At 33.1% G+C, this 11,351-nt stretch overlaps 1 protein-coding gene across 1 annotated transcript; it reads right to left on the minus strand.

Annotated features, from left to right (window-relative positions):
- Positions 1-4,034: 4,034 nt before the first annotated feature.
- On the minus strand, positions 4,035-11,111 carry PDR8 (ABC transporter G family member 35). The gene is given in 22 exon segments (NM_001305760.1): positions 4,035-4,307; positions 4,401-4,655; positions 4,793-4,964; positions 5,081-5,308; positions 5,388-5,521; positions 5,601-5,684; positions 5,772-6,062; positions 6,157-6,489; positions 6,580-6,713; positions 6,808-6,960; positions 7,051-7,204; positions 7,308-7,414; positions 7,538-7,698; positions 7,794-8,392; positions 8,487-8,788; positions 8,972-9,062; positions 9,431-9,484; positions 9,568-9,644; positions 9,737-9,896; positions 9,986-10,070; positions 10,182-10,391; positions 10,741-11,111. Coding segments are annotated over 22 exon segments (4,428 nt in total).
- Between the last annotated feature and the right edge of the window lie 240 nt (positions 11,112-11,351).

Genomic DNA, 11,351 nt, shown 5'->3' on the forward strand with positions numbered 1-11,351 from the left:
ACACAAATTTTGTATATTTAATTTACCAAGTCATTCTAGTTTTATTAACACAATTTTCCTTAATTTATTTAAATCCAATATGAACTTTTTTTTAAGTAATCGTTTCGGTTGAATAAATTACTATTTTTTCTTTTAAGGATAAAACATTCTCAGTTTTCTTCTTACCTCAATATTATGTTTTTTTTCTCCTCTTTTTAAATTAAAGGATTGTTGTTCCAGGAGCAACAAAAATGATAAAAAAATTTATAATAAGTGAATGAAAGATATAATAATAAGGAAGAACATTTTGAAAAAATATAGCATAATTTGGTAAAAAATTAGATTCAAAATTTAATTCAAATAAATCTTAAATCAAATCTCACCATTAATTTTTTTTAAAAAAAGAAAATTCTTATACATTTAAAGTTTAAATACTTCAAAAAAAAAAAATATTTGTTATACATTTTTTAGGTTGTTTAAGAATTCAAAAGTTAGTTAATTTAATATTAAATCGTCTTATTTGATTTTGTTTTGATTTTTCTATAAGTTTAATAAAATCCATTTTTTAGAAATTTATTTAACTCAAATTTTTCCAAAATAGTTTAGATACATGTAGATTAGTTTTAAAATAAAATATTTGAAAGGGTAAAAAACAAACCAAAGAAGAAAAACAAATAAAGGACATAAAATAAAAATAAAAAAATTAAATTAAATACGAGTACTAAATGCATAAGCTAATCACAATTAATATTTATTTAAAATTTATTTTGTAAATAAACAAAATTCTTTTAAGATTATTAAATTAATTAAAAAACAAATGACATTAGATAAATAAAAGAGTAGTTTTTTTTAAAAAAATGAAATGGTAAAACTATCGAGAATTGAAAAGGTAGGATTATGGAGAATTGAAAAAATGAGATTATGGAGAGGGTTGAAGAGGAATTGAGAAGGAAGAGAGAGAGGGAAGATGTGTTATGGGTTATGATAACCGTTCCCCCAAACAAGGGTTGGGTTACTATATCCCTAACCCAATAGTGATAATCTTTCCCCCAAACGTCACCTAAATTATTAATTAATGCTCTAATTAATTAATAATTAAATTAAATATTTTATATTTAACTTAAATTAAATTTGAATCATATTCAAATATAGGTTTTTCTCTTAACCAATAATTTTAACATGAATCCAATTCAGATTAATTTAGTATTTGAACTCATTCAAATATTTTATCTCTCATAATTTAAATTTGAATCATATCAAAAATTAAATTTATATAATAAAGATTGATAAACTTTATATTATAATGTATCACTATACATTAAACTAATTCTCAAAGTAGTTTTGAACATTTCAAATTACAACCAATATAAATAAATCTCATTACTCTTTACGAGCTAGAAAAAAAAACTAATGAATCTACATATCAGAAGCTACAACGATATGAGATTAACTGACTAAACTCATTAACCTCATTAATCAATATTTGTTAACTATGTGTACACTCTACTAAAGACTCATAGCTGAACTCTTCTCAATGTAGATATATTTCTGTGTCCACGGATATAGACCAATAACAATAAGTTAGTCCTTCATGAGTGTTCGTAACATCAGCTGGGTTAAATTACCATTTCACCCCTAAATTACCTTTAATCCTTAAATATTGTGCTCCACTAATGAACAACTTGTTTATGGTCCTACCAATAAACAGAAACCCCTCTCGTGCTATAGAAATGGTAGGACACTTTGTTCAAGACTCGGAGACACCATTTAAGGGAACCCTCATTTACTTACCCTAAAGTAGGGAATGAGTGAATTTCATCTTGTGTAATTATGTTTCCAGCTCCCTGCTTGGTCTTGTCCCCAAAATGATAAGCTTATTGAGTCAGCGATTTGGCCACTTTCACCTATACAAATCAAATGACGATCCCTCATGAACAGAAGTTTATAATACACTCAGGATTAAAACTAAGTTACCTAGGTCATCCTAATGAAATATAAACCTAACTAGTTAACGAAATTACATCTAGTAGTTACTATTTCGCAATCCGGTCTTATGCAAACTTATTGCACATGATCCCCTCACTTGCATGTCAACTACACAAACACATCAATGTGTTTGTATTAAATACAAAGTAAGTCGTATCCATAGTGTTACCTAGATAAGTTACCCAACCTTATCTCTATATTATAGATCTTTTAAGTTGATCTCAAACATTGATCCTTGTATCTTTCTACATATTGTTCAAGACTCACAAAATAAATTTGGATGTTAGTTTATTTGATTTGAGTTATTAAGACAAAACTAATAATTTAATCAATAATAATTATTACAATAGTAACACTTTATTAACGACGATCAATGAATTATATTTACAATCTACAAGTTTTAGGACATAAATCCTAATAAATTCCAATAGTTTCAATATAAAAAAAAAGTTTAACTTTCTTTCACTCCATTATAATTTAGAAATATCCAACCATTTATTCTTAAAAAAAAAAAGTTAGATTTGACAAAATTTTAGATTAATTGTACACTTCAAACTTAATTAGTTCTGTTGTTGTTGGGCTGTAGTGTTTGGATAGTTTTATTGGACATCAAATTAATGGATTGCATGTGCCACGTGGATCCAGAATCCATTGTACAACTTTTTAGTTAGATTTGTAAATAAATAATTCTGTTGCTCTTGTTAATTAACTTCTATTTTGATGTCATCTTCAACTTCTTCACAATTGTTGTGCATACCACTTGGTGAGATATAGGATAAACTAGCAAAAGACATCTAAAAATTGAAGAAAGGCTTCTATAAATTTTCAACTATACCCGTTTTCGTAAAGTTATGGTCAAGTTAGAAATTTTTCATTCGCTATAATTTGTCTCACGAGAAATAATGTTTGACGGTTATAAGTGATAGATTTCAAAAAGTAACATAAATTTATAAATTGTGATTATTAAGAAGTCCCCTTCAATAGTTATTATATATATATATATATATGTATTTGTAGATATGTATGTATGTAGATATATATGTATGTATATATGTGTATGTATGTATGTATAGATGTACATGTGTACGTGCGTGTATATATATATAGATAAAGTGTGTCATACACTTCTTCCATTTTGCAAATATGATACTTTTTAGTGTATTGAATGTATATCGATAGTGTATCAAATGTATATTAGTAGTATATCAAATATACCCGCACTTTTTAATATTTGATTAGATTCGATTTGTTTTTTAAGTTAATTATGCAAAAGTAATAAGTACAAGCTATAAGTCTATTTATAAGAACTTATTTGGCCAAAATCTGGAAGAAGTTGATTAAATTATACACTGCGTCAATAATGGATGATATTTAATTCCCTATAAAATAATAAAAAGTATATAAACCTTTATACTTATAGATATTGTTTTTCTCTAACTCAAGATTTAGATTTGCAAGATTAGAATAGAACATCAGGAGTTGTTTTGGTTTAAAGTTGGGTTGGATGTCTATAGATAATGTCATTTGGGCTTGAGTGAGATGAAATTACAAGATCATGATTGAAATACTTGGCCTAAGGTTCAAATGGGTCTTGAAACCATGAGTCCCCTAAACCTCAATTGGAAAAGAGATCGTGGGTGGCCAATTTGTCTCAAAACGGTATGGTTAATATATATTATAACAAGAAGTCTTTCATTAACTTAAAACATTGTAAGTGTTGAATATACTGGTTATGCTGTTGCAGTTTGTTGATTATGAGAGATTTATTAAGAGATTAATTGAACTTCATTTCATGCATGAATTGAATTTATATTATGTATTAAAAAAAATGTTATCTCACATGGGCTTGGAGAAACATAGTTGAAGCATATGTTTCCTTTAATTTAAGGCAATCTAATACCCTTTACATTTTAAGCATAAAACTAATATCAAATCTTTTAGAATGATACAAAATGATCGTCATTACACTTTTACTATATATATTATTTACAAGAATTGCCTATATATATATAACTATATAGAATATTGCATTATGAAGAGGCTGTCTTTCACTAGCTTCTTTTAATTTTCTACCTCAATTGGAAGTTCAATGTCTTTATGCAATACGCAAACATGAAGGCAAAGAAGGCTGCAAAACCCACCAAAACTCCTGCAACTGGCCCCATGAAGTTAGGATCGTAACCAAAGTGGCTTTCAATGTAAGATTTTATAGAAATTGGATCAGACAATCCAGGCACCGATATCTTCTTCTCAACATCACCATATTGCGATATGATCAACCCATACACGGTCCACGCTATGGGGCAGATCCAATAATACCACACCCACCATTTGGGAATTCTCTGAAGTTCCAACAAAAAAAAAGTTTCATTAGCTTTATATGTATGTAGTTTAAATTGATTCTCTTAATATTTGAACTTGAAACGCGTCCTTACCGGTCTTGGGACAAAGAACCCAGAGAAGAGGTTGAAGAGTGCATAGAAAGCTGCTGCAAATATGGCTGCTACATGGTGGTTTGGTGTGATGGACACAGTCATCATTCCATAGTATGTGAAGTAAAGGAAGGAGAAGAAGTTGATGAAGTAAAACCAGAAGAACTTTGGAGCTGTCCATTGAAAGCTGACCATGGAGTACACAATAAGAGTATAGTATGTTGTTTGAACAAGAATGAATGGGATCTCTACCAACACCTGCATTATTCACATGATTCAATTTCAATAATTGGTTCTTTATATCAAAATAGCATCAAAATATCTAAAGATTCATGGGGCAGCAGAAGAGCAAAACTAATTATTGAAAATACTAATAAATTGGTTAAGTAACTCACCTGTGCAAGGGCATAAGGAAATGCAGAATACATTCCAGCAGCTCTTTCTCTGTAGAATACAGTTCTCTCCACTGACACTATGGGTTGTACAGTTTGGCAATTATTGATTCCAACAAATAATACAGCAGCATACATGGCGCCGATAATCATGGTGAGATCGGTCGAACTATCCCTGAATGACACGCAAATAGCAATTTCAAAACGAGATTTCAAACAATTGATGCTGAATAAATAGACATCTCCTTCCATAATTATTTGAATAATTGTTAGGAGGAAATAAGAACGTACCTTTTGGTGCCAACTTTCCAGAAAACTGTCCCAATCATGAGAGCAGCAGCCAAAGTGAAAAAGTATCTAACAAGGTTATAATCAGGACTTCTCCAGTAAGTCCACCATTGTTTCCAAAGACAACATTTCAACTGTCCCCATGTCGATTGTGAGTATTGACTCTCAAAATACAGGTCCTTGGCTCCAGGTGGAGGTGTGCTTAAGTCTGTTACTAGTTCCTTGTTTCGCCTATTTCAATAAAATTCATTTAGAATAAAACAAAAACTTAGAACGTGATACTTTCTTTATTCATTAATGTTATACTTACTTAGACAAGGATGATGATTTGTAATGTTCAGCGAAGTCCATGCCAAGACGAACTTCAGCTGCTACAGAGCTTACTTCCAACATCCAAGTAGCTGGATTATACTTCTCTTTGATTTTGGGGACTCCAGGAATTGACTACAGACCAGTTAATCTAAATTGAGAGAACTATTTTCAATTAAAAATGAAATAGATGAAATAAAAGAAAATTAAGTACCTCAAAATACTCGATGATCTTTTGCGAATTGCGACCCAAAGGTCCAAAGTAGATCACTTGGCCTCCCCTTTTCATTAATAGTAACTGAGATACACGATATCGAGTCAGTATCAGACATGTCACAAGGGATCAATGCAGAAAGACATACAGAGAAAGGAGAAATATGTTTACCTCATCAAAGGCTTCAAATATATCAATGCTAGGTTGGTGAATAGTGCAAACCACTGTTCTTCCAGTATCCACAGTGTTTCTAACAGCTCTCATGACAATGGCAGCTGCCCGAGCATCAAGACCGGAAGTTGGTTCATCCATGAAAATGATTGAGGGGTTAGCAACAAGTTCCACTGCAATTGTCAATCTTTTTCTTTGTTCTGTTGACAACCCTGTTACTCCTGGTAGCCCTACTATAGCATCCTTAAGGTTGTCTAACTCCACCAAGTCCATCACCTCATCCACAAAAACCTGCGACAGACATAACCGACACAAACCAACTTAGTAATATGTTCCAAAGGATTGAAGGCTCGTTTAAAAGATAAGAAAATGTTATTGTTTTTACCATCTTTTCCTCTTTGCTAACTTCTTTTGGGAGCCTAAGGAAAGCAGAGTAAATTAAGGACTCTCGAATTGTGACTTGAGGAGAGTGGATATCATTTTGCTCACAATATCCAGAAATTCTTGCAAAAGTTTCTTGTTTTTTAGGAAACCCTGAAATTCTGACATCCCCTTCAATATAACCTCCTGTTTTTCTTCCTGCTAAAACATCCATCAAAGTTGTCTTTCCAGCACCACTAACACCCATTAATGCAGTGAGAATTCCAGGACGAAAAGCACCCGTAACTCCACGTAGAAGTTGGAGCCTATCCTCTGTGACTCCTTGCTCTTTCATTTCCTGTTATGATTAGAACATAAGCAATCAATTAAGGACAAAATCAATGCTAAATCATGAAAGAATAAGTAAGGAAAAGAATTTCTTTCTTACAGGAGGCATGTCCACGTAGTAATTCACAGTGTCAAAGGACATTGCAAGAGGACTAAAAGGAAGGATCATTCCTTTCTTGGCAGCAACACCATTGGCCTCAGATTTGCTACTCATTCTTTGCATGTTCACTTCTCCTGGTAAAAATTTCAAACAAAGGTCATGTGAGCAACATGATGATACCTAACCATTTTTGTACACAGTTACAATGGTTTAATATATGTTACTCACGTGTATTGTTTCCATCTGAAGCTGATAATGATCGAGGGAACGAATCTTTTTTCGACATAGGTCTTCTTAGTCTAGGTTCTTGTGAATCTTCTTGGTTAGCTTCCATCTCCGATGCAGTTTCTTCAGACATTATTGCTTGATGCTTTGTGAGTGCTAATACATTAAAGATAGAGTAAGTTTAATTAGAAGAGTTTCTAACACAAATGATATGCCATACAGGTGGAGAAGAAAGGGGATTCTTACGATTAAGATAGGTAAGTGCAATGGTGAACAGAATATTGAAGAGAATTGCAAATCCAAGAATAGCTGCAATGCCAATCCAATACCAATTCTTATTGGGAAAGACGTCAAAATTTTCTAGCACCTTCACACCCAAGGTAACAGTAGTATTTGGAATCTGCAATAGGGTCAACCGAAGACATCCATAAACAACATTTTTCCATGTGTTTTTTTTTTTCTTACTTGAGAAAGGAAAATTTTAAAAGAAACTAAATCCATACCAGCTTATTCCACCTAGGGGCAAACATTTCATTAACAGCAATAGCATTGAAACCATAAGTCAGGGGTGATATCCAGTAACCCCATATCCACCATTTTGGAATTTCACCTGATATAATAACAAAATAAGAAATTCTTCTTTACTCACATACTATTAGTTGAAAATATTATTGAATAAATCAACATTGAACACTTGTAATTATGTGTCTATACATGTGAATTGGTAAGTTACCTCTAGGAATGATAAAACCACCCAACAAGAATATAAGGAGAAGAATCAATGATCCTCCAGTGTTAGCAATGATCATACTCCTACAAATTCCAGCAATGAGTCTAAACACTCCAGCTGCCATTTGTTGCACAAGAAATATCAACAACAGTTGCTTAAAGAACCTGAAAAACCCAAATGAATACAAGTTAATACACTAAACACAAACACAAACAACAAAGCTAATTTTCAAGTACATAACTCCACAACAATCTCTAACCTGCTAGCCTCAGGAGCAAATCCAATTGTGTAATATGTAACCACCAACCAAACAACAGATTCAAGAAGGGAAGTGGGTATTCCAAGAATAACAGTAGGGATAGTGTAAGTCCATGGAGGGTGAAACTTAAGATCCCTTTGCTTGTAAAAGACAGGAAGTCTTGAAATAGTCATTGCAAGCTCAGAGAAACCATTAAACATATTACTAATGAGAGAAAAGAGAAGAGCTCCAATAAAGACAGCCCCATCCGATTGATCTCTGGTGTGCATTCTGGTCCTTAAGAACACGGTGGAAGCAATAATGGCGACGATAATGATTTGAACAGTTTTGAAGATGTAAACAAAGGAGTTTCGCTTCATCAACAACCATTCTTTATCGAAACAAGCTTTGAGAAGCTCCATTTTGGGGACGACATTCTCAGAGAAAACCAAAGCAGCTTTATGACCACGAGACTTATCGTAAGAGATAGAGAGCTCGTTCTCTAACCTTAATCCAACATGGAAGCGCTTGAATCGGCTGGCGAATTCCGAAACCGGAACGTACCGGTACGGTTTTCTTCGATCAGCCCAATATTGCTCTTGGTCTTTTCGTGAAGTAACCTGAATAATATAGTATATTAATAAGAATAATGTGTGACGCAAGTAGAGTAAAAAGAAATAGGGTGAAGATAGATGGTTGTTGATGTTCTTTTACCTCTTGTAAGAAATCAGCAGTTCCTTTTCTTTCAGGGCATTTGAAGCCGCATGATTCGAAGAATTCAACGACGTGATCACGTGGGCCCTGATAAACTATCTGACCTTCGGATACTAGGATGATGTCATCAAAAAGATCGAACGTCTCAGGAGCAGGTTGGAGTAGGGACATTAAGATAGTACCCTCCGTTAAGTGTACAATTTGTTGTAGGCATTTCACTATTTGATATGTTGTTGAACTATCAAGACCCGTTGATATTTCATCCATAAATAACGTTTTTGTGGGCCCGACAATCATCTCTCCTGAAAAGTTTGTGAACACCAAATTGTTTTTTTAAAAGAAATTTATCCCTTACGTATAAATTCTACACACTTGGATTCAAATTCTATTATACATTTGCAAAATTTTAACATTCTATTGACTGTTGGTTGTTATTATATTTGCAACTGCTTGTGATGGGTAAAGAAAATATTAACAATAATAACCTGTTGTGACTCTTTTCCTTTGTCCACCCGATATACCCCTTATCATTTCATCTCCCACAATAGTGTCTTTGCATATGTCAAGCCCAAGAATCTGTTCAAAATATTTCCAGACCCAACAAATTTTAGTTTTTAAATTTATATAATAATAACAAAGCATAAAATGAGATAAATTGAAGGTTGATAAATTAGATAAGAAGAAAGAGTAGGTGAGATGGAAGAAATCAGAAAAGGAGGCTGTGTGCTTTGGTTGAGTTGTTAAAGATAGGAATTTGTGCTAAAAAAGTCATGAAAAAAACAAAAAACAAAAACTTCATTCACCAACCATACCATTTGGGTTGATTCTAATAATAAATTATATATCTCTAACTTAATTATTATGTCAATTGGTCAAATTGATTGATTTGTTAATAAATAATATATGGTATTTGACCTTTTTACATGGAGAACCGGTAAACTTACTTTGAGAGTGTAGTCAGTAATCAGGCTGCTCTCCACTCCTTCCATGGCGGTTGCCTGTAATTCCCAATTTTCTTTAATATATATATTTAAAAATAAACAAGTCTGGGTAATTATGTAAATGATTGAAGTTAATTAACCTTCATGAAAAGGTCCACTTCTGCCTCTGGTTTTATCCCTGCATCCTTTTCTCTTCTTGCTAACTCACTCAAGAGTTCTTTACAAGAAAGCAAAAGCAAATTATTTTAATTTAAATGAAAATTTGGGTCATTAATGGTTATTTATTTAGTTAAATAAAAAAGAAATTACCATAACGAGTCCCAACTCCTTGACATCGAGCAGAGAAATCAAGGGTTTCTTTGACCGTCATAATTCCCATGTGAACATCATTTTGGCTAATATAAGCAGACGTTTTTTGTGGAACAAATTCTTTCAATTTGTGCCCATTGTAGCTCACTTCTCCCTTCACCTATTCAACCAAATAATTAAATTAAGTTTAAAATAAAATAAAATAATTAAAAATATTTTTAATAAGAGGATATGGTAGGTTTGTTTTACCTTTAAACTTGGGTCTAATTTTCCTGCCAAAGCAAGCAATAGAGTTGTTTTGCCTGAAGATGGGGGCCCCAGCAGAAGTGTCATCCTGAAATAGTATACACCAAATTGGAAAAAATATAAATAAATAAAAGAAGTTAATTTTACATTTTCAATTATTGTAGACAAGGGGTTGTCATTACTAAACCTTCTTTTTTACCTTGATGGTTTGACAATGCCAGACGCGTCTTTAAGAATGGTGAGTTTAGTTTGCTTAGCCAATTTTACTCCAACCAAACTAATGGCAGATTCCGCCATGTTCCTCGCCACGTTCGGCAGCGTTGGTAAAGCTCTGTTCCCGACATGACAATCTGCTTCGATGGTTAGATGTTCGAATCTCACTTCTACCGTTGGAAGTCTGATTCCAACTCTGTAAAGTTATGACAATATAATCAAGTTAGTTCAACATTTAGAAAAACAATAGAATGCTGAAGGAATTGTATTTCTTTTATGGTTTAACATCGTCCAACTTAGGATACGTTTCGACGGATTTTTTTTTCAAGTATTTATGAACCTTTTTTTTTCACTTATAAACATTTTTCTAAATCCATGGTATGTCAATCCAAACCTGCACTTACTGCACTTAAGTAATACTCATATATTTATTACTCTCTCTTCGTTCCAAAAGTATCGATATATTTCCGTTTCGGTTTTGATTGGTTGGAGTTGAGGGTAAAATGGAAACTTATACGAAACAAACAAGTGGGGGCAGAAGTTACCGGTCAATTCTGTTCTTCTGTTTCCTCAAGAACTTCTCATTATCTTCCTCTGCAACTTTAAAAATCCGATCAATAAAATCCTGGCGATCACTAACGCCGAGTTTCCGAACGTCAACTTCCTTATGAAGTGGCAAGTTTCCAGCGATGCGAGGGTCGGGTTCATTAACGGACTGCAAGATGCTAGTTCTAAGACGGTCGTAAGTGGGAAGTTTTTCAATGGCGGCCCAACGCAGAGCCTCTTCATCTTCATCGACTCGACTACTTCTGCGAGAAGGGTTCCCATTAGCGAACACATCTTCCATGCTCCAGCTTGCCCGACTGAAACTCCGGCTAATACTCCGGCTGAAATTCCGGCTAGTCCGCCGCTCCATTTTTTAAAAAAATTAATCCTAACAGATGAAATTGGAGATACTTGGTGGATTATGGAGGGGAAATAATGAATGGAAATAATAAAGAATGAATGAGGAAGAGGGAAAGGGAAAGGGAAATGGGATCTTTTTGGGTTAGGTGAAATTTAGTCACACCTCTCTCCCTCTCTGTGTTTCCCAGTCTCTTGTGAAAGAGAAGAAAAAGAGAGAGTGGTTAATTTTGGGAGAGAAAAGGAAGGAGGG

The sequence above is a fragment of the Cucumis sativus genome, chromosome 3, assembly GCF_000004075.3.
Source record: "Cucumis sativus cultivar 9930 chromosome 3, Cucumber_9930_V3, whole genome shotgun sequence".
Taxonomy (NCBI): Eukaryota; Viridiplantae; Streptophyta; class Magnoliopsida; order Cucurbitales; family Cucurbitaceae; genus Cucumis; species Cucumis sativus.